Below are 21077 nucleotides of genomic sequence, written 5' to 3'. Positions count from 1 at the left end.
GGGAGAGGGAATGTGGGGCATACAAGTACATGGGACAGCAGGCACAGATCAGGGAGAGGGAATGTGGGGCATACAAGTACATGGGACAGCAGGCACAGATCAGCGAGAGGGAATGTTGGGCATACAAGTACATGGGACAGCAGGCACAGATCAGCGAGAGGGAATGTTGGGCATACAAGTACATGGGACAGCAGGCACAGATCAGGGAGAGGGAATGTGGGGCATACAAGTACATGGGACAGCAGGCACAGATCAGGGAGGGAATGTTGGGCATACAAGTACATGGGACAGCAGGCACAGATCAGGGAGGGAATGTTGGGCATACAAGTACATGGGACAGCAGGCACAGATCAGGGAGAGGGAATGTGGGGCATACAAGTACATGGGACAGCAGGCACAGATCAGGGAGGGAATGTTGGGCATACAAGTACATGGGACAGCAGGCACAGATCAGGGAGGGAATGTTGGGCATACAAGTACATGGGACAGCAGGCACAGATCAGGAGAGGGAATGTTGGGCATACAAGTACATGGGACAGCAGGCTCAGATCAGGAGAGGGAATGTGGGGCATACAAGTACATGGGACAGCAGACACAGATCAGGGAGGGAATGTTGGGCATACAAGTACATGGGACAGCAGGCACAGATCAGGGAGAGGGAATGTTGGGCATACAAGTACATGGGACAGCAGGCACAGATCAGCGAGAGGGAATGTTGGGCATACAAGTACATGGGACAGCAGGCACAGATCAGGGAGAGGGAATGTTGGGCATACAAGTATATGGGACAGCAGGCACAGATCAGGGAGAGGGAATGTTGGGCATACAAGTACATGGGACAGCAGGCACAGATCAGGGAGGGAATGTTGGGCATACAAGTACATGGGACAGCAGGCACAGATCAGGGAGAGGGAATGTTGGGCATACAAGTACATGGGACAGCAGGCACAGATCAGGGAGGGAATGTTGGGCATACAAGTACATGGGACAGCAGGCACAGATCAGGGAGGGAATGTTGGGCATACAAGTACATGGGACAGCAGGCACAGATCAGGGAGAGGGAATGTTGGGCATACAAGTACATTGGACAGCAGGCACAGATCAGGGAGAGGGAATGTTGGGCATACAAGTACATGGGACAGCAGGCACAGATCAGGGAGAGGGAATGTTGGGCATACAAGTACATGGGACAGCAGGCACAGATCAGGGAGAGGGAATGTTGGGCATACAAGTACATGGGACAGCAGGCACAGATCAGGGAGGGAATGTTGGGCATACAAGTACATGGGACAGCAGGCACAGATCAGGGAGAGGGAATGTTGGGCATACAAGTACATGGGACAGCAGGCACAGATCAGGGAGGGAATGTTGGGCATACAAGTACATGGGACAGCAGGCACAGATCAGGGAGGGAATGTTGGGCATACAAGTACATGGGACAGCAGGCACAGATCAGGGAGGGAATGTGGGGCATACAAGTACATGGGACAGCAGACACAGATCAGGGAGGGAATGTGGGGCATACAAGTACATGGGACAGCAGGCACAGATCAGGGAGGGAATGTTGGGCATACAAGTACATGGGACAGCAGGCACAGATCAGGGAGGGAATGTGGGGCTTACATATCCTTTAAGAAGCGAGTGCTGCAGAGAAAAGCGGCACCACTTATGCTCTCTCCGCCATTCATTTTACGTGTGTTAATAAACTCCCACAATGCATTGCATTCTGTTAATGGGAGGATGAGATCCTGCCATTCAGCTGCTCTTTCTCCATTCCTAACACACAATACATTAGGTGAGAGCAGTAATAGAAGTTTTGTGAATGGTGGGGAGAGAAGAGGGGAGGCAGGTGGTGCAGGTTTTATTAGCAGTGCTTTGTTCCCCCCTCCCATCCCCCATACATAAATATAAAATCTGCAGTGAAATGAAAACGCCATTTTCAACTGTGGAAAAAACCAAAATATTAAATATGAATCTCTTCACTAGAATCACATACACTAAGAGTTCATATGGTACTGTTGTTTCAAAAGGTTTTTCAATATCCTCTTCTATAATTGGTGTAAGAGAAGAATCCGGGAAGTCGAGGGGATTGTCAGTCCTCCGCCCCTTGGTTTCACCCTGATCTAGAGATTGCAGGATAATAGAAAAGGTTCAATAGTGTGGGAGGGAGGATGACAAACGGTGTATTTCAATCAAAACACCTGACTCAAAAGATTATATCTGGGTGTTGGATTTCTACAAATTGGCTGCCATGTTGGAAAGGTTCCATAGTCAGGTAGGTGGTGGGCGGGTTCAGTACTAAACTTGCCTCTGCTCTTTAGACCAGAAGTGTGCACCTTCCTCACCTTCCCCCCCGGAACGCAGAAAATGTGCACAGCGCCCCCAGAAGACGTACAGAGAGGAGAGTGTGGGGCAATTAGCCCAGGAATCAGGCCATGCATGTCCTCTCTGCACGTCTGCAAATGACAGCGGGAGCAATGGTGGATTATATAGTGGCAGCATTGCTGGGTAGTGTTGGGGTATTGGTCAGCAGAAGGGTACAGTGTTGGGGGGAAGAGAGCTTTGGGGTGCTGGGTGGTTCAGAGTCAGGAGTGCCTGGGAAGCAGTGGTAGATGGCAAGGAATTTCAGAGTCAGGGGTGCAAGAGGGTGCAATGTCTGAGGTGCTGGGAGGTTCAGAGTCAGGGGTGCAGAAGGGTGCAGTGTGTGGGGTGCTGGGAGGTTCAAAGTCAGGGGTGCAGAAGGGTGCAGTGTGTGGGGTGCTGGGAGGTTCAGAGTCAGGGGTGCAGAAGGGTGCAATGTCTGGGGTGCTGGGAGGTTCAGAGTCAGGGGTGCAGAAGGGTGCAGTGTGTGGGGTGCTGGGAGGTTCAGAGTCAGGGGTGCAGAAGGGTGCAGTGTGTGGGGTGCTGGGAGGTTCAGAGTCAGGGGTGCAGAAGGGTGCAGTGTGTGGGGCGCTGGGAGGTTCAGAGTTAGGGGTGCAGAAGGGTGCAGTGTGTGGGGTGCTGGGAGGTTCAGTGTCAGGGGTGCAGAAGGATGCAATGTGTGGGGCGCTGGGAGGTTCAGAGTGAGGGGTGCAGAAGGATGCAGTGTGTGGGGTGCTGGGAGGTTCAGAGTCAGGGGTGCAGAAGGGTGCAATGTGTGGGGTGCTGGGAGGTTCAGTGTCAGGGGTGCAGAAGGATGCAGTGTGTGGGGTGCTGGGAGGTTCAGAGTCAGGGGTGCAGAAGGGTGCAGTGTGCGGGGTGCTGGGAGGTTCAGTGTCAGGGGTGCAGAAGGGTGCAATGTGTGGGGTGCTGGGAGGTTCAGAGTTAGGGGTGCAGAAGGGTGCAATGTCTGGGGTGCTGGGAGGTTCAGTGTCAGGGGTGCAGAAGGGTGCAATGTGTGGGGCGCTGGGAGGTTCAGTGTCAGGGGTGCAGAAGGGTGCACTGTGTGGGGTGCTGGGAGGTTCAGTGTCAGGGGTGCAGAAGGGTGCAGTGTGTGGGGTGCTGGGAGGTTCAGAGTCAGGGGTGCAGAAGGGTGCAGTGTGTGGGGTGCTGGGAGGTTCAGAGTCAGGGGTGCAGTGTGTGGGGTGCTGGGAGGTTCAGAGTCAGGGGTGCAGTGTGCGGGGTGCTGGGAGGTTCAGAGTCAGGGGTGCAGTGTGCGGGGTGCTGGGAGGTTCAGAGTCAGGGGTGCAGTGTGCGGGGTGCTGGGAGGTTCAGAGTCAGGGGTGCAGTGTGCGGGGTGCTGGGAGGTTCAGAGTCAGGGGTGCAGGAGAGTTCACAGTAGGGCACTGCCTTGGATCGGCACAGCGTGTAGGGGCATTAATATTAGATCTGCACTGCTGGCCGTCTGATGTGTGAACTATGAGGCCTTATGAAGGAATTCCCAAAATGTCAGCCAGAGCATCCTTTCCATACCTTTCCATAGAAACTTCCACCTTCATACATCTCATCTGCTGTATTATACGGGATGTCTGCGATCGGACGATTTTATTGTTAAGAATAGTTCAGGAAATATATGGAAAAACATAAATAATTGCCTTACGATTGACTTTAACTTAAAGGACAAGGAACAATTCGAACATCGTTTTCTGAATGGTTCCTCGCCCTTTCCCCTCCCCCACCTGTGCTTATGGAACCCACCCTCCCCCTTCTCCGCTGTATACTCAGAGTTCTGCAATCACATTCTGCTGTAATGTTTACCTGTAGCCAGTGCATCTTCTGCCTCCTGCACATGTGCAGTAGAACCCCCTAGAATTCGATGGGTCCGAGAGACTGATCTGTCTCCTGACCGTATAGAAGACTCTGGGGGTTCTTCTGTGCATACATGGGAAGTGGGAGCTGGCCCCACATTTAGTGACAGTGCTGGCCCCACATTTAGTGACAGTGCTGGCCCCACATTTAGTGACAGTGGTGCCCCCACATTTAGTGACAGTGGTGCCCCCACATTTAGTGACAGTGGTGCCCCCACATTTAGTGACAGTGCTGCCCCCACATTTAGTGACAGTGGTGCCCCCACATTTAGTGACAGTGGTGCCCCCACATTTAGTGACAGTGCTGGCCCCACATTTAGTGACAGTGCTGGCCCCACATTTAGCGACAGTGGTGCCCCCACATTTAGCGACAGTGGTGCCCCCACATTTAGCGACAGTGCTGCCCCCACATTTAGCGACAGTGCTGCCCCCACATTTAGCGACAGTGCTGCCCCCACATTTAGCGACAGTGCTGCCCCCACATTTAGCGACAGTGGTGCCCCCACATTTAGCGACAGTGGTGCCCCCACATTTAGCGACAGTGGTGCCCCCACATTTAGTGACAGTGGTGGCCCCACATTTAGTGACAGTGCTGCCCCCACATTTAGTGACAGTGCTGCCCCCACATTTAGTGACAGTGGTGCCCCCACATTTAGTGACAGTGGTGCCCCCACATTTAGTGACAGTGCTGCCCCCCCATTTAGCGACAGTGCTGCCTACACCCGGCTTCTCACCACCATGCCTGAACCCCCCTATCATTGCATCTTCATACCTACCCCCTAAAGCAGACGGAGTCTGAGGCAGCTGTGCATGGCAACCAATCGGCTTCCATTTCAAGCCTAAAACAAAACCAAAAAAAATTTATTTAAATTTTTACTGTTTTTTTAGTTGATTGTTGTGCTGCAAGCCAGCACTTCCTGTTGTGCCGAGCCCCGCTGCCTCCTGGGAATGCTCCGTCGCAGCTATTCTGAGAGGCAGCATGTTACTACGTGGCAACGTTGCAGGCAGGGTGGATTTGATTTAATTGAAGTTGATTTAAATCAATAGTGAAAAGGCTCCATTTAAATCATCATTTTTTTTAAAGAGCAGCTGTCATCTCTGTCCCGCAGCTGCCCCTCCTCTGACCGGCTGTTGACTCACCGACCGTCCCATTCACTTTAATGGGACGGCTGGTGATGCGGCAATGACACAACAAGGAGAGGGACGTGGCGGCAGAAGGCGAGCGGATGCCCGCTAACAGGCGCTGCCATGATGGATCGAAAATGACAGGTGCTCTTTAAATGTAAGGAATCCGACTCATTCTTGCTGGCAGTTAGAATCTTTAATATTTACAAACCAAATGAAGGTTTCCTTTTTACAATAATACGCTGTCAGGTTAGTAAAACGGCGATATCAGAACCGATTTTAGGTTCATGGGTTAATCACGCACAGCTGGAGAACAACTCAAATTCTTTTATTTCGGGTTTTTTCTCCTGGTTACTGTGATATTGTGTGCATGCATCAACGCAGTGCGTGTTATCTCAGCTTGGATTCATTGAATGGGTTTACCAAAAATGTCAATATTGCAGAATATCCAGCCTCCTGCTACATAACGAAGCTCCATTTCATGCTGAAAAAAAACAATTATTAATGTATCTGAAATAGATATTTACTCAAACCATTTTAATAAAATAAATTTTAGTAAAAATTTTAAAAATACAATTTAAGTAAAAAAAAATCTAATTTCTTTCATTTAAACAGAAAAATAAAGTGATCCACCGTGTTTGCAGGGCATATGTGCACCTATGCTGGATTTTCATGCATGAACAAAAATACTGCTGGGCGCTGCATTGCCCATTCACCAGAAACTGGCAGCGTTTGTGGGCATGCACACCACCGCTCTCTTCCTGCACATACATCCGTGACTCACGGAAAGGTCCTGATCTCCCCTTGCGATTGGGACCTTTTCCAATCATGTGACCTCCATGACAGCGAATCATGGCAGTCACATGATCCTAAAACCCCCTCCCTGCCTCCTGGCTTCTGAAACTCTTAAAGGGCCAGGAGGCGCCGACGCAAAGGGGTTAATATCACTTTAATCTCTTCAGCCTGCCGAACGCAAATGTGCAGCCTCCCTGCGTCTGGGCCTAGACACCGAGCGGCCGCACATTTGCGTTCTATTAAAAAAAGACATATGTGCTGAGAGCGTGCGCCTTGCGCGCTCCCTGCACAAATGTCCGGTACTGACGGAAAGGTCCCGATCTCCTCTTTCAATCGGGACCTTTCCCGATCATGTGACCCTAAACCCCGCCCCGCCTCCCGGTGTCTGAAACCCTTAAAGGGCCAGAAGGCTCCAGCGCGAAGGGGTTAAGCTCGTATGTTGCAATGCCAACAATTATGCCAGCAATTAGAAGAGGAAGAAGAGGAATTTTCTAAAAGTATACTGGCACGTTTATGCGCCTTTACGCACGTTTATGAAGGGGTCGCTGGTTCGAATCCCAACCACGGCACCACCTGCCTGGAGTTTGCAAGTTCTCCCTGTGCCTGCGTGGGTTTCCTCCGAGTCTTCCAGTTTCCTCCCACACTCCAAAGACATGCTGGGAGGTGATTTGTCTCCTGTCTAAATTGGCCTTGTATGTGTATGTATGAATGTGAGTTAGGGACCTTAGATTGTTCACTCCTCGGGGGCGGGGACTAATGGGAATGTACAATATATATATATGTACAGTGCTGCGGTGCTACATAAGTACCTGAAATAAATAAAATTATTATTATTATACAGTATTTATAAAGTGCCAATAGTTCGCTCAGCGCTGTACATTACAAAGGGGGACAGAACATGTGACTGAACAATACCAATACAATGTGATACACGAGGGGATCGAGGGCCCTTCTCTTTGGAGCTTACAATCTAAGAGGGAGGGGATAGTGGTACAGGAGGAGATAGCTGTGGGGGATGGGGTGGTAGGAAGAGTGGAGGAGGTCGGCAAGTTAGCAGGGGGTGGGGTAGGCTTCCCTGAAGAGATGGGTTTTTAGGGTGCGCCTAAAGGAGAGGAGAGTAGGTGATAATCTGATGGGTTGGGGCAGGGAGTTCCAGAGGATGGGTGACACCCTGGAGGCGGGCATGGGAGGAGGAGACCAGGGAACTAGAGAGAAGGAGGTCTTGTGAGGAGCGGAGTGTGCGTGTTGGGTGGTACTTGGATATTAGGTCAGTGATGTAGTTCGGGGCAGTATGGTGGACGGCTTTGTATGTCAGTGTTAGGATTTTGAATTTGATCCGTTGGGCAATCGGAAGCCAGTGGAGGGATTGGCAGAGAGGAGTGGAGGACACTGAGTGGAGGCCAGTGGAGGGATTGGCAGAGGGGGGTGGAGGCCAGTGGAGGGATTGGCAGAGGGGAGTGGAGGACACTGAGTGGAGGCCAGTGGAGGGATTGGCAGAGAGGAGTGGAGGACACTGAGTGGAGGCCAGTGGAGGGATTGGCAGAGGGGGGTGGCGGAGACAGAGCGGTTGGAAAGGTGAATGAGTCTGGCAGCCATATTCAGGATGGACTGAAGCGGGGATAGCCAGCGGCGAGGCAGGCCAGTGAGGAGGGAGTTGCAGTAGTCGAGTCGTGATATGATGAGGGAGTGGATGAGCTGTTTAGTGGTTTCTGGGGTTAGGAACGTGCGGATTTTGGCGATGTTGCGGAGGTGGAGTCTGCATGTTGCGGAGGTGGAGTCTGCATGTTGCGGAGGTGGAGTCGCACGAGTTTGTTAAAGATTGGACTTGGGGCTGGAAGGATAGGTTGGAGTCCAGAATGACACCCAGTACTCTGGCCTGCGGGGCGGGTTTGATGGTGGCGTTGTTGGACGTGATGGAGAAGTCAGTAGGGGGTGGGGTCCGGGCTGGGGGGGGGAAGACAAGAAACTCAGTTTTGGAGAGGTTCAGTTTAAGGAAGTGGAGCGACATCCAGTCTGATATGTCGCTCAGTAGGCTAGTGATTCGGGTGGAGACCGAGGGGGTGAGGAAAATAAATCAACATTGTACTCGGGATCTTTCTGTCAACAATATCCTGAGTATAAATATCAGTGAATGATTCCGTTTGTGAGGACGAGGGACGGTGCAATGTGAGATCATGTAACATCCACATCCGTGTCATATTGCGATCGATCTTGAGATTGGCTGTTTTATTGGACAGATTTTTAAAGGCTGCATCTGAAAATGCCAACCTCCGGCCATGTTGTGTTTTTTTTGTAAATCTTCAGTGCGATGATCTGGAAATGTACAGAAAGCAGAAGTGAGAGATCTCAGAAGATCTCCCATGAGCCTTTCACAAAGAGTTGTTGAAGTTTCCGGAGACTCAGAGGGAGGTTTCTGGAAAGAGGAGGAAAGTTCTTTGTGACATGAAATGGTGTTTTGATCTCTGGGACTTGGCTGTGAAACCGGTTTTGTGGGAAGATGAGCGTCTTCGGGAAGATGTTCGGGGAGCTCATATATCACCGTACTTCTCCTAATAAAGGAAACCCGCAGTGGATTTCCACTTGGCATATATCTGACCAGTGATTACGGTACCGGACAGTATTGGTCACATTTTTTTCCCTTATGTTGTCCATTCTGTATTTATAGATTACATAAACAAACACGTACATTTCCCGTCCAGTCTTGTCCGCAGGTTACACAATGTTCTAACTAAAAGTTGTTTTATTTTTATTTTACTTCTCAAAAATGAAAGAAATGATCCTTTGAAACGATCCGGGTTCACACTTGTGCAGTGCGGCATATCGCATTCCTGTGCGAATCACATGCGATTTGTGTGCGGTGCGATCGGAGCCGTACATTTTGTATGGATCTAATTGCACTGCACCAAAAAAGGTGCTGGACCCTTCTTTTGGTCTGCACTAGAATCGGGTCGCATGGGTATTCACACTTGTGGGATCCGATTCTGCACATCGCAGCGTGTTATGCGGACCGATTTCGAGGTGTTGTTAACTTAACATACACACCCGCAGCGGTTCGCATGAACGGGGTGCGATTCTGATCCGGTGAGGAATTCACACAGAAAATTCTGCACCGCATCAGTGTGAACTGGAGCTAAAGGATCTCTTTGGTCACAGCGTACGCTTTCATTTTATAACATCAGCATTGTAATAACATTACAAACAAATAGTTATTATTGACAATACAACATCAGCTTACCTGAAAAGTCAACAACCCTCTGCATTCCCTGCATGCTTTGCAGCTTCCCCTCTGATGTTTACTTTGTTTGTAAGGACTACAATTGAGGCCGCTTTCACGCATCTGCACCAAGGCAGTCATTAATGTGTGTGGTGCCATCCATTATAAATGGCACCCCATTGCACCAAGGCAGTCAATGTGTTGTGGTGCCATCCATTATAAATGGCATCCCATTGCACCAAGGCAGTCAATGTGTTGTGGTGCCATCCATTATAAATGGCACCCCATTGCACCAAGGCAGTCATTAATGTGTTGTGGTGCCATCCATTATAAATGGCACCCCATTGCACCAAGGCGGTCATTAATATGTGTGGTGCCATCCATTATAAATGGCACCCCATTGCACCAAGGCAGTCAATGTGTTGTGGTGCCATCCATTATAAATGGCATCCCATTGCACCAAGGCAGTCAATGTGTTGTGGTGCCATCCATTATACATGGCACCCCATTGCACCAAGGCAGTCAATGTGTTGTGGTGCCATCCATTATACATGGCACCCCATTGCACCAAGGCAGTCATTAATGTGTTGTGGTGCCATCCATTATACATGGCACCCCATTGCACCAAGGCTGTCATTAATGTGTTGTGGTGCCATCCATTATAAATGGCACCCCATTGCACCAAGGCAGTCATTAATGTGTTGTGGTGCCATCCATTATAAATGGCACCCCATTGCACCAAGGCAACAGACCTGTGTTACAGCACAACACAAAGCATGCGAACACACTATCATGCATTGCAGTTCACTGCTGAACTGCATTGGGGGAAAAAAGGTTCAGGACCAATTTATGGTGCACTGACAGCCCAATAGGCTGCATTGCTGCAAAAGGTAAAAACGGGTCCTTAAAAATATGTTACAGTAAAGGCAACCTTGGGAGAAGATTTGTGCTGTTTACTTTGTTTCTAAGGACTAGATGTCCCACGATACCTTGTTACTTGCACTGATTCCGCCACCTAAAAATCCTCCTCCTCAGCAATTCTGGAGTTTAGAAGGCAGGCTCTGTGAAATGTGTGACACCGCAGCGCCTACCCACAGGGCTCAGTGACTACGTGTCACAGAATTCAAGGAGGTAAATGTGTGGGGAAGTTTACCAACTTCAAGATGGTTCGAGTACCCTAGAAATAATTGAAATACGAAGTGGAAATGAACACATGATCAGGGGCGGACTGACAACTCATGGGGCCCCCGGGCAATAGGGGATCCTGGGGCCCCTGTGTCCTTGCCCAAACTAAAAAAAGCCTATGAAAAAGGTACCAGGGGCATCTCATGGGGCCCCCTACTGAACCCGGGCCCTCAGTCAGTGGCCGAACTTCCAAATGGTCAGTCCGCCCCTGTACATGATTTTCCATTTTGATCTTAGATATGCTTTAATTCGTTGTTTTCTGTCCTTTTATTTTCAGGTCCAGCTGTGGCATATCCAGAAGGATTACCCCCAGAACATGCAGACGGTCAGCAGTCCAGTGAGTACAAACAGCACGTTTGCCATCCATAAACACAAACCCGCAGACACCCTGCAGATGAACTCTTATCATTTATTATTATTTATTATTATTATTATTATTATTATTATATATATTATTACCTCGATCCCCTCATGTATCACATTGTATTGGTATTGTACTGTCACATGTTCTGTCCCCTTTGTAATGTACAGCGCTGAGTGAACTGTTGGTGCTTTATAAATACTGTATAATAATAATAATAATATTATTCTATATGTAATTATTATTTATTATATATGTATTTATTATTATTTATTATATATGTATTTATTATTATTTATTATATATGTATTTATTATTAAAGTGGTTGTAAAGCTTTGCTTTAGGTTCCTGGGCTTAGTAACACTTTAACTGTAAAGGATATCATTTTATTTTTTAAAAACAACAAGCATGTGATACTTAACTGCTTCTGTGTAATGGTTTTACACAGAGCTGCCCCAATCCTCCTCTTCTCGGGTCCCCTACCAGCGCTCCTGGCCCCTTCCACCCCCGCTTCCCCTGCTCCCTCCTCACTGGTGGTGATTGACAGCAGCAGGAGCCAGTTGCCCCTCTGCTGTGCCTCAACCAATGAGCAGGAAGAGAGTCGGGAGAGTTGAGCACATCACTGGATCACAGTTGGGTTTGGGTAAGTATAAGGAGGGGACTGTGGGGGGGGAGCTGCAGAACCACTTTAAACCTCTTCACGCCGGCCGCACACAAATGTGCGGCCTCCCAGCGTCTGGGCCTAGACGTCGAGCGGCCGCACATTTGCGTGCAATTAACAAAAAACATGTGCTGAGAGCGCGCTCCTAGCACACATGTCCGGTACTCACGGAAAGGTCCCGGTCTGCTCTTTTGATTGGGACCTTTCCTGATCATGTGACCGCCGTGATGATGCGTCACGGCGGTCACATGATCCCTAAACTCCGCCCCGCCTCCCGGCTTCTAAAACTCTTAAAGGGCCGGAAGGCACCGGCGGGAAGGGGTTAAGTTGGCCACGGTTGATTCAGTTTATGGTCCGATAAAAAAACTGAACAGATTACCCCATCCACACAAACAAGGCAGATGAAGAAATCCTCCCTGCCGGACTATTGTATTCTGATTATGAGGACTCCTCTGCTGTTAGAATACACTGATCAGTGCTGCAGCTTATTGGCTGAATGAAAATATACCAACAGTCCCATTCGAGAGGACACGATCAGTAGACTGACTCTTGAACGGGAACGGCCATAAATTGAAATTTGGCAGATCCCTGCTGAATTTTGATCCTTTTATGGCTAGCTTAAAGCGGTTGTAAATCCTTCCATATACCCAGTGAAGTGAATGGTCTCGGGTGATATAGAGATGAAATTATTCCTCCTATATAAGTTGTACCTGTTTACCTGCATCCTCTTCTCTACATCCTTTCAAAGTGCTGAATTTTAAAGCTTGTCTGAGAGGTCAGAAAATAGGGAGTGCAGAGCTGAGTGAGGAGAACTCTGAGAGCTGATTGGAGGGATGTGCTTTGCTCATATTTCATGTCTGAGGTTTACAACCACAGGGCTCAATGACTACGTGTCACAGAATTCAAGGAAGTAAAGGTGCGGTTAAGTTTACCAACTTCAAGATGGTTTGAGTACCCTAGAAATGACACTAGGCAGAAATGACACTCAGTGCTTTAGACTTAGACAAGTCCACACTGTAGAGGGATGTGCTTTGCTCATATTTCATGTCTGAGGTTTACAACCACTTTTTAAGGGATTCCAGATCAGTTCAGATAATCTGCAGATCGGTTTGTGTTTTATTATATTTTTTTCTCCGTGCACGTTGTAGGAATTGCACAGAAATGGCCTGGGACCCGATGCAAACGCCACGTAAATACATCAGACTGATCTCGGTCATCTTTGTACAGCCGTCCTAACTGAGTCAGAGCAGACATGGACTTCTATTCCTCATGGAATACAACTCCGGGAGGTGTCATTGCGCTCTCCATGCTTCTTCCTGCTGACACACGGCCCCCTCCCCCTCCCAGTCCCTTTGTCTGTGTACACATCTGGATCTGGTTGAGTCCTGTTAATGGTGCACATTGCCCTCATCCAGTACATGTACAGACAGGCTTCTCATGTTCTGGGAGGTATCCTGATCCTGTACAGCACACGCGAGAGACACAAATACCCGACATAATAATTCACAGGCCTGGCAGCAGTTTGTGCTGAATTTCAGGCAGGAAGGTCAAAGATAACGTGTTCCTTCAACAAATGGGCTATATCATGGCTCGTGCCAGCTAGATCCTGGAATCTGCAGTTGTCTCTAGGCGCCAAAGGGTTAACATCTTGGATTGTCAGGTGCCCAGCATAAGCGTCCTATGCAGGAAGGGGTGTCATCCCTTTTCTGATTGGTCGAGTTCTGTGCCAGGAAGTGAGTGACTTGGCGCCGCATTGTCCCAGCCCGCATGACGCTGCAACTTCTGAGCAAGCAGGAACAGAGATGCTTTAACTGCCTGTGTGTACTGAGCCACCAAGTGCAACACGGCCTTTAGGTATCAATGCATGGAGGCTCCTGGTGGGCATGAAGAACGTATGTTGGGCCCTCAGCTTTGGACACCTTTGTGTTTGGGCTCTCGGGATAAAAACAAAAAAAGCCCCGCCTGTCTGCAACTGGTGCCCCTGATCTTACATGCCAGGCTGTGTAGAGGTCTGCAGTAATTATGGAGCCTTTACCACGGCAGGCCAAGCTGGTATCTATGGGCTCCATATGGCTCTTACATGGTTTACAGGCCAACTCTGAGAAAAGTAGACATCCTCACTTGTAGTGGGGCTGGGCCCACCCTGTAAGGCCTCGTGTACACTGCTGAACCTACATGAGTTTAGGAGCTTTTGGCGTTTTTTTGTCAAAGCCTCTGAACGCAAGTCAGTAAAAGCCTACGTGTCCATGTACATATAGGCTTTTACCAGAGTTTAGGGGCAGTTAAATGCTGAAACGCAGAAAAAAGGGGGGAAAATGTGTCTAAACGCTAACTGCGTCTAATGTTTGAGCATTTATCCATTCCTTGCTTTAGCTTTTATGTAGTAGGCAGGGGCGGAGCAAGAGGGAATACTATAGGGCAGCCTTTCTCACCCAGGGTTCCAGAAGACCTTACGGTTCGTTTAGAGGTTGCTAGGGGTCCCGTGAGGAATGAGCAGTTTCTGCTTCTTATATACGTTCCTGCTGACACCATTCATCTTTTCTACTCTCTGTAAGGCTTGGTTAACATCTTTGCGGGTGGTGCCACTGCAGGACCTGCTCAAATACCTGCGGCCGCACCACCCACACAGAGAAAAGTGGGACCCGCACAAATACCTGCAGCCGCACCACCCACACAGAAGAAAGCGGGACCCGCACAAATACCTTCAGCCGTACCACCCGCACAGAGGAAAGCGGGACTTGCACAAATACCTGCGGACGCACCACCCACACAGAGAAAAGTGGGACCCGCACAAATACCTGCGGCCGCAGCACCCACACAGAGGAAAGCTGGACCCACACAAATACCTGCGGACGCACCACCCACACAGAGAAAAGTGGGACCCGCACAAATACCTGCGGCCGCAGCACCCACACAGAGGAAAGCTGGACCCACACAAATACCTTTGGCCGCACCACCCATACAGAGGAAAGTGGGACCTGCACAAATACCTGCAGCTGCACCACCCACACAGAGGAAAGCGGGGCCCGCACAAATACCTGCGGCCGCACCACCCACACAGAGGAAAGCAGGGCCTGCACAAATACCTGCGGCCGCACCACCCATACAGAGGAAAGCAGGACCTGCACAAATACCTGCAGCCGCACCACCCACACAGAGGAAAGCAGGACCAGCACAAATACCTGCGGCCGCAGCACCCACACAGATGTTAACCAAGCCTTACAGAGAGCAAAAAAGATCAACGGTGTCAGTGGGAACTTATATAAGAAGCAGGAACTGCTCATTACTCACGGGACCCCTAGCAACCTCTAAATGAACTGTAAGGTCTTCTGGAACCCTGGGTGAGAAAGGCTGCTGTATAGTATTTCCTTTTCCCCACACAGAATAATGCGGGATCCACAGGCGGGTTCCAATAATTCTAATGACACGCCGCCCGCCCTGGAAATCGCAACTAGTGCCCGTGCGGGCTGCGATTTCCCAAGTAGTGCAGGGACTTCTTCTCTGTGTGTCCCCAGGGGAAGAGGTGACCTTTCATATGAACGGGCTCTTGTGCCCGCACAAATCGCGGGCCGCACAGATGTGAACCTAGGGTTAGCAGGGATTCTTCCCACTGACCACAAATGTAATATCTTTCTTCCCACTGACCATCACACTAATGTACAGTGACCTGCAAGTATAGTAAATATACCTTAAAAAAAAAAATCTGATTAAATATAACCGGATGCCATTTTTTTTTCTCAGTCTGTGTTGTGTTTCTTCTGGATATAGAATTCCAAAATTGTACAACTTGATAAACTGCTGTAATAAAATAAGTCTCTGCCCTTCACAAAGGGAGCTCTATGCTGTTACTGACAAAGGTAATGAAGATCTGATAAACAGACGGCCTTTGTTGGAAGTCCTTGTTAAGTTTTGACCTCTGCTTTCTTTTTGGCCCTGAGGCCACGTGACGGCAAGATGGAGTCCTGCTGGATTCCGAGCTCTCCGGTGTCCTGTATTTTACATGGAAGCTGCCGCTTGGTGACTTGCTGACCTGTAACAGGCATGTGCACAATAGATGTCAGGACTGATGGGCCTGTGCCTGTCCCAGTGATCCCCTTACAAGAGGAAGAATAGTGATGACAGGCACAGAGAAGGCACCTTCAGGCTCCATGCACACTGGGGGGGGGGGGACGTTGATTCCAGTCTGTGTTCACAGACACTGAGGAGAACATGCTGGGGGGGGGTTTACTGGCTGTAGAAAAAAACGTCAAAAGCCAAAAACAGCCGCTGTAAGAATGTCCCGCGTGCAGGAGGACTTAAGAACAACTATGGCAACTTCATGTTTCTGTCGTCGCAGTAAAACCCTCACCAACCCATTCAGTGCAAAACATTTGTGTATAGATACAAAAAACAGAAATACCCTTTTCAGGGCTTTTTTAGTGGGATCGTCAGGAAACGCACTGAATTTATATATTGGCAATGGCTGCTGAGGTGTGTTGGAGGGTCTGTTGATGTTGGCTGCTGGGGATTACTTGCTGGTGGGGGATCTCTTGTTCCTGGAAGAGATCTACTGTTAAGGGAGGGTCGATTGTTGCTGGGGAGGTCTGTTGCTGCTGGGGAGGTCTATTGCTGATGGTGGGGGGTCTATTGTTTCTGCAAGAGATCTACTGTTGAGGGAAGGTCTATTGTTGCTGGGGAGGTCTATTGCTGATGATGGGGAGGTCTATTGTTTCTGGAAAAGATCTACTGTTGAGGGAAGGTCTATTGTTGCTGGGGAGGTCTATTGCTTCTGGTGGGGGAGGGTCTATTGTTTCTGGAAAAGATTTACTGTTGAGGGAAGGTCTATTGTTGCTGGGGAGGTCTATTGCTGATGATGGGGGGTCTATTGTTTCTGGAAAAGATCTACTGTTGAGGGAGGGTCTATGGCTGGGAGGTTTATTGTTGCTGGTGGGAGATCTATTGTTTCTGGAAGAGATCTACTGTTGAGAGAGGATCTATTGTTGCTGGGGAGGTCTATTGCTGCTGGTGGGGGGTCTATTGTTTCTGGAAGAGATCTACTGTTGAGGGAAGGTCTATTGCTGCTGGTGGGGGGTCTATTGTTTCTGGAAAAGATCTACTGTTGAGGGAGGTCTATTGCTGATGGTGGGGGGTCTATTGTTTCTGGAAACGATCTACTGTTGAGGGAGGGTCTATTGTTGCTGGGGAGGTCTATTGCTGATGGTGGGGGGGTCTATTGTTTCTGGAAAAGATCTACTGTTGAGGGAGGGTCTATAACTGGGGAGGTTTATTGTTGCTGGTGGGGGATCTATTGTTTCTGGAAGAGATCTGGAAGGGAGGGTCTATTGTTGCTGGCTGTTTGATAGTCTATTGATGTTGGCTGTTAAGAGAGATGCTGTTGCTGCTGGGGGTCTATTGTTGTGTTTATTATCATTAGCAAATTCCATACAAATTACTTAGCACCACAAAATGATATTCTTTGTAAGGGGCGGTACTGGGAGGTGGGTAGGGGTGGATCCAAGGGATGGTGATCAGAGGTGAATAGGGGGGCGGAGACGAGAAGTGGTTCAGACAGAAGGGGGGGTTCCTGCACCTATTCTCTGAGAAGACAAACCCTGCTTTTTTTCCCTCTCTTCCCAGCTGCATGGGAGCTGTGGGAGGGGGGTTATTATTATACAGGATTTATATGGCGCCAACAGTCTCCTATGTGCCCGTGCACACTGCTTTAGGTTAGTGGTGGTTTTCAAGCTGCAGCGTTTAGCCCGGGTTCACACCGGATCCGACTTTGGAATCGTGTGGCTTCACTAAAGTTGCACGATTTCAAAGTTGCATGTCAGTACGACTCGGAAGACATCTGTGCAACTTCATCCAGAGATGTCTATGCAAGTGAAATCGCAAAAAGTAGTGCAGGAACTACTTTCAAAGTCGGTGCGACTGTCAGTGTTGGGGTTGCATTTTAGATGGTTCCATTGCGGGGTGCAACTTGTCTGTTAATGCGACTTGAAACTGTTGAATCACATGACAACGTGCACCAGTGTTTAAACCCCAACGAGCATAGTTTAAACCCCACGGCCTACCTGAGTATTGTTGCTGACCATGTCCATCCCTTGATGACTCCAATGTCCCCATCTTCTGATGGCTCCTTCCAGCAGGATAATGCTCCATGCCACAAAGCTCAAATCATCTCCAACTGGTTTCTTGAACATGACAATGAGGTCACTGGACGACAATGAGGTCACTGGACTCCAATGGCCTCCACAGTCACCAGATCTCCATCCAATAGAGCCCCTTTGGGATGTGGTGGAACGGGAGATTCCCATCATGGATGTGCAGCCCACAAATCTACAGCAACTGTGTGATGCCATCATATCAATATGGACCCAAATTTCTGAGGAACGTTTCCAACACCTTGTTGGGTCTATGCCACGAAGAATGAAAGAAATAGGGGGTCCATCCCGAGACTAACAAGGTGGACCGAATAAAGTGGCCAGTGAGAGTATAGATTCTATAATGCCGTCTGTGATTGCAAAAGTGTCCACATCTCTAAGCCACGGGTGTGAAACTGGTGGCCCTCCAGCTTTTTATTATTATACAGTATTTATATAGCACCACAAAGTTCGCTCAGCGCTGTACAATGTAGTGGGGGACAGTACATGAGGCAATACAGTAACAATACAATACACGAGGGGTTCGAGGGCCCTGCTCCTTGGAGCTTACAATCTAGGAGGGAGGGGATAGTGGAACAGGAGGAAGCTTTTGCCAAACTACAAGTCCCATGAGGCATTGCAAGATTGACAGTTACAAGCGTGATTCCCAAAGGCAGAGGCATGATGGGACTTGTAGTTTCGCAACAGCTGGAGGGCCACTGGTTTGACACCCCTGGTCTAAGCTGTCCTAACCTAGGGAGCAGGCTCTTCCGAATATTTACTTTTGAAGGGTTTGTTTGAACGAACTCCATAGGCAAAAGCCGTGTGTATACAGATTGTTTAGGAAGGAAACCGATTTTAAGTGGCCCGATTGTTGCTGATCCCTGTACAGCTTTCAGAAGATAATTGGGGGACCTCCAAAGATAAAAGAATGACAGAGGCCGTGGGGGAGTTCCTTGTGGTTTATTGGATATGATCTAGGAAGGAAAAGTCAAATGCTATGGTGTACCCATATCTGTGAGGTTGCTGAGCTCCCTGATGTGGGATCATACAACCCGGAACACCTGCAGGGAATACACCTGCCCCTCTGCAGAGGAAGGTCGCTCTTCACTCTGTGGTCTCAGGATTCCAGTGTATTCACAGTAAGAGGTCTTAGCACCCCAAGAAATGGGAGAGTGGTGTCAGCAGAGGCCCCTGAATGCCAAGAAGTTAAGACGTGGACTCTTAATAATTCGATATTTACTGCTCACGGAATTGTATAAAACACCATCAACGCGTTTCATGGCACTACAATGGCCACTTCCTCAGGATGGTGGAAAAAACACTTTCAGCAGCTGTGATCTGTCTCTCCTGATGTTGATTAGTGTGCTGGAACTCCGGAGCTATCAGAGGACAGCAGGAGCAAGCACAATGGGGAAATATTCTAGTTGCTCACCTGCTTGATTTGCCTAGATATAGCCTGTGATATAATTCTTCTTCTTGTGTTTCAGCCCCCGGCTCTGCCGAGCGTCCAGGACAGAAGAGGAAGCTCCCCAGTCCGCAGCATTCATCCAATGGACACTCCCCTCAGGATGCCTCCGCCAGCCCCAGTAAAAAGAAAAAGAAACCGGGAATGTTAAACAGTCACAATAAGGACCAGGTATGGCCGGTGATGGCATCGTATGGCTCCTTGTCCTGTGTATCTGTTGGGGTCACCTGCAGAGTGTCATTTCTGCCACCAAAAAAATAACCATTTTTTTTTTTCCACCCATTGGGGGACATGGGAAGTGTCTAACATATATTGCTTCCTTCAGGAGGATTGGGCACTGGAAAAGATAAAAAAGATGGTAATCCAGCCCGGAATAACCAACCTGTCTCAGTTTTTTGCTAGTGACCTGGGAGGATGAAAGTTTTTTTTTTTCCCCTCCGTTGTTTTTTGGTAGCACCTTTTTCTTTCTTTTTTTTTTATTTTAAGCAAGACACTTTTCTATGTTGCTTTCATCGTTTTTTCCTGAACCATCGTAAATCATCTCTGGAACCAACTCTTATCTGGGTCTAGTTTGAGTATCTGGGTCTAGTCCTGGACACAGCTTGGACCAGAGTGTTTCTTACAAAGCACAAAAGTTCGATTCTCAGATTCGACCTCCAGGAGGTATCGGGCTCTCCACTTTATGCAGAAGAGTTTTGGGCCTGATGGTGGCTTCCTTCAAGGCAATCCTTTTTTCCCATTTTCACTCCAGACCTCTACATCGCAATATTCTCCAGTCATGGGAGAACTCAGGCCCCTGGACACACCAATTTGTTTGGCACTGAGAGCCAGGTTGTCCCCGGCTTTCTAGTTTAGGAATCTGGCTCTAGAGTTGGGGAAGTCCTTCTTACAGTCTTTTGGAAGATTCTCTAGACAGATGCTAGTCTGTCGGGTTTGGGAGTGTCCTGGGCATTTTGTCCATGTAGGGAGCTTTGTTGGGGAGGTCTAGTCTCTCGATCAACATCCTGAAGCTTCAGGAAATGTATCTGTCTGCTGCATTGGGCTATCCTACTGGGAGGTCATCTGACCCAGAGTGAGTTAGGCAGCACCATTGTAGTGGCTTACATCACCCATCAGGAAGGAACCAGAAGTCTTGCCATAGCAAGAGAGGCAGACGGGTACTGTCCTGGGCAGTACTTCATGTCCTGGGCTTGTCCAATCTGTACATCCCAGGTGTAGACAGTAAGCAGGCAGACTCACTCAGCTTGCAGCACCTAGACCTGTGGGAATGGTCCTTACAACTGTCAGTGCTCCAGGACCTGTGTCCCAGGTGGGGGCTGCCAGATGTGGACCTCCTGCCCTCCTGGTTTAACATCAAAATGGACAGTTGAAGTTACAGTTACAGGGATCCCTTAGCAGAAGCAGTGGATGCTATGGTGGCTGCATGGGATCAGTACACCCTGCTGAATACTTCTTCCTCCTCTGCTTCACAGGATCAAGATGAATTGCATTTCTGTGATCTTCATCTCTCTAGACTTCCCAAGATAGATGTGATATGTTATCCTAGTAAGATTCCTGGAGGACACCCCATGGGCTATGTTGAGGCTCAGTTCTTTCCCCATCATTGGTGTCAGTTGGAGGAGCATTGCCTCATCATTGGTGTCAGTGGGAGGAATAGTGCCCCATCATTGGTATAAGTGGGGGGAATAGTGCCTCTTCATTGGTGTCAGTGGCAGGAATAGTGTCCCATCATTGGTGTCAGTGGCAGGAATAGTGTCCCATCATTGGTGTCAGTGGCAGGAATAGTGTCCCATCATTGGTGTCAGTGGCAGGAATAGTGTCCCATCATTGGTGTCAGTGGCAGGAATAGTGTCCCATCATTGGTGTCAGTGGGAGGAATAGTGTCCCATCATTGGTGTCAGTGGGAGGAATAGTGTCCCG

General features: G+C 49.0%; 1 protein-coding gene across 12 annotated transcripts in view; it reads left to right on the top strand.

Moving 5' to 3' along the window:
• ZMYND8 (zinc finger MYND-type containing 8) overlaps nucleotides 1-21077 on the top strand; it is a 132526-nt gene that overhangs the window by 55708 nt on the left and 55741 nt on the right. For all 12 annotated transcript variants that reach the window (XM_089653117.1, XM_089653125.1, XM_089653126.1 and 9 more), the window contains 2 exons: nucleotides 10823-10882; nucleotides 19180-19328. In XM_089653117.1, the coding sequence (XP_089509243.1) occupies nucleotides 10823-10882; nucleotides 19180-19328 (209 nt within the window). The remainder of the gene's footprint in view (nucleotides 1-10822; nucleotides 10883-19179; nucleotides 19329-21077) is intronic.

The sequence above is a fragment of the Staurois parvus genome, unplaced genomic scaffold (assembly GCF_062004578.1).
Source record: "Staurois parvus isolate SC_StPar_1 unplaced genomic scaffold, SC_StPar_1.0 ptg000699l, whole genome shotgun sequence".
NCBI lineage: Eukaryota > Metazoa > Chordata > Amphibia > Anura > Ranidae > Staurois > Staurois parvus.
The sequence above is the reverse complement of the archived record's forward strand: the minus strand, read 5'-3'. Positions and strand labels throughout refer to the sequence as shown.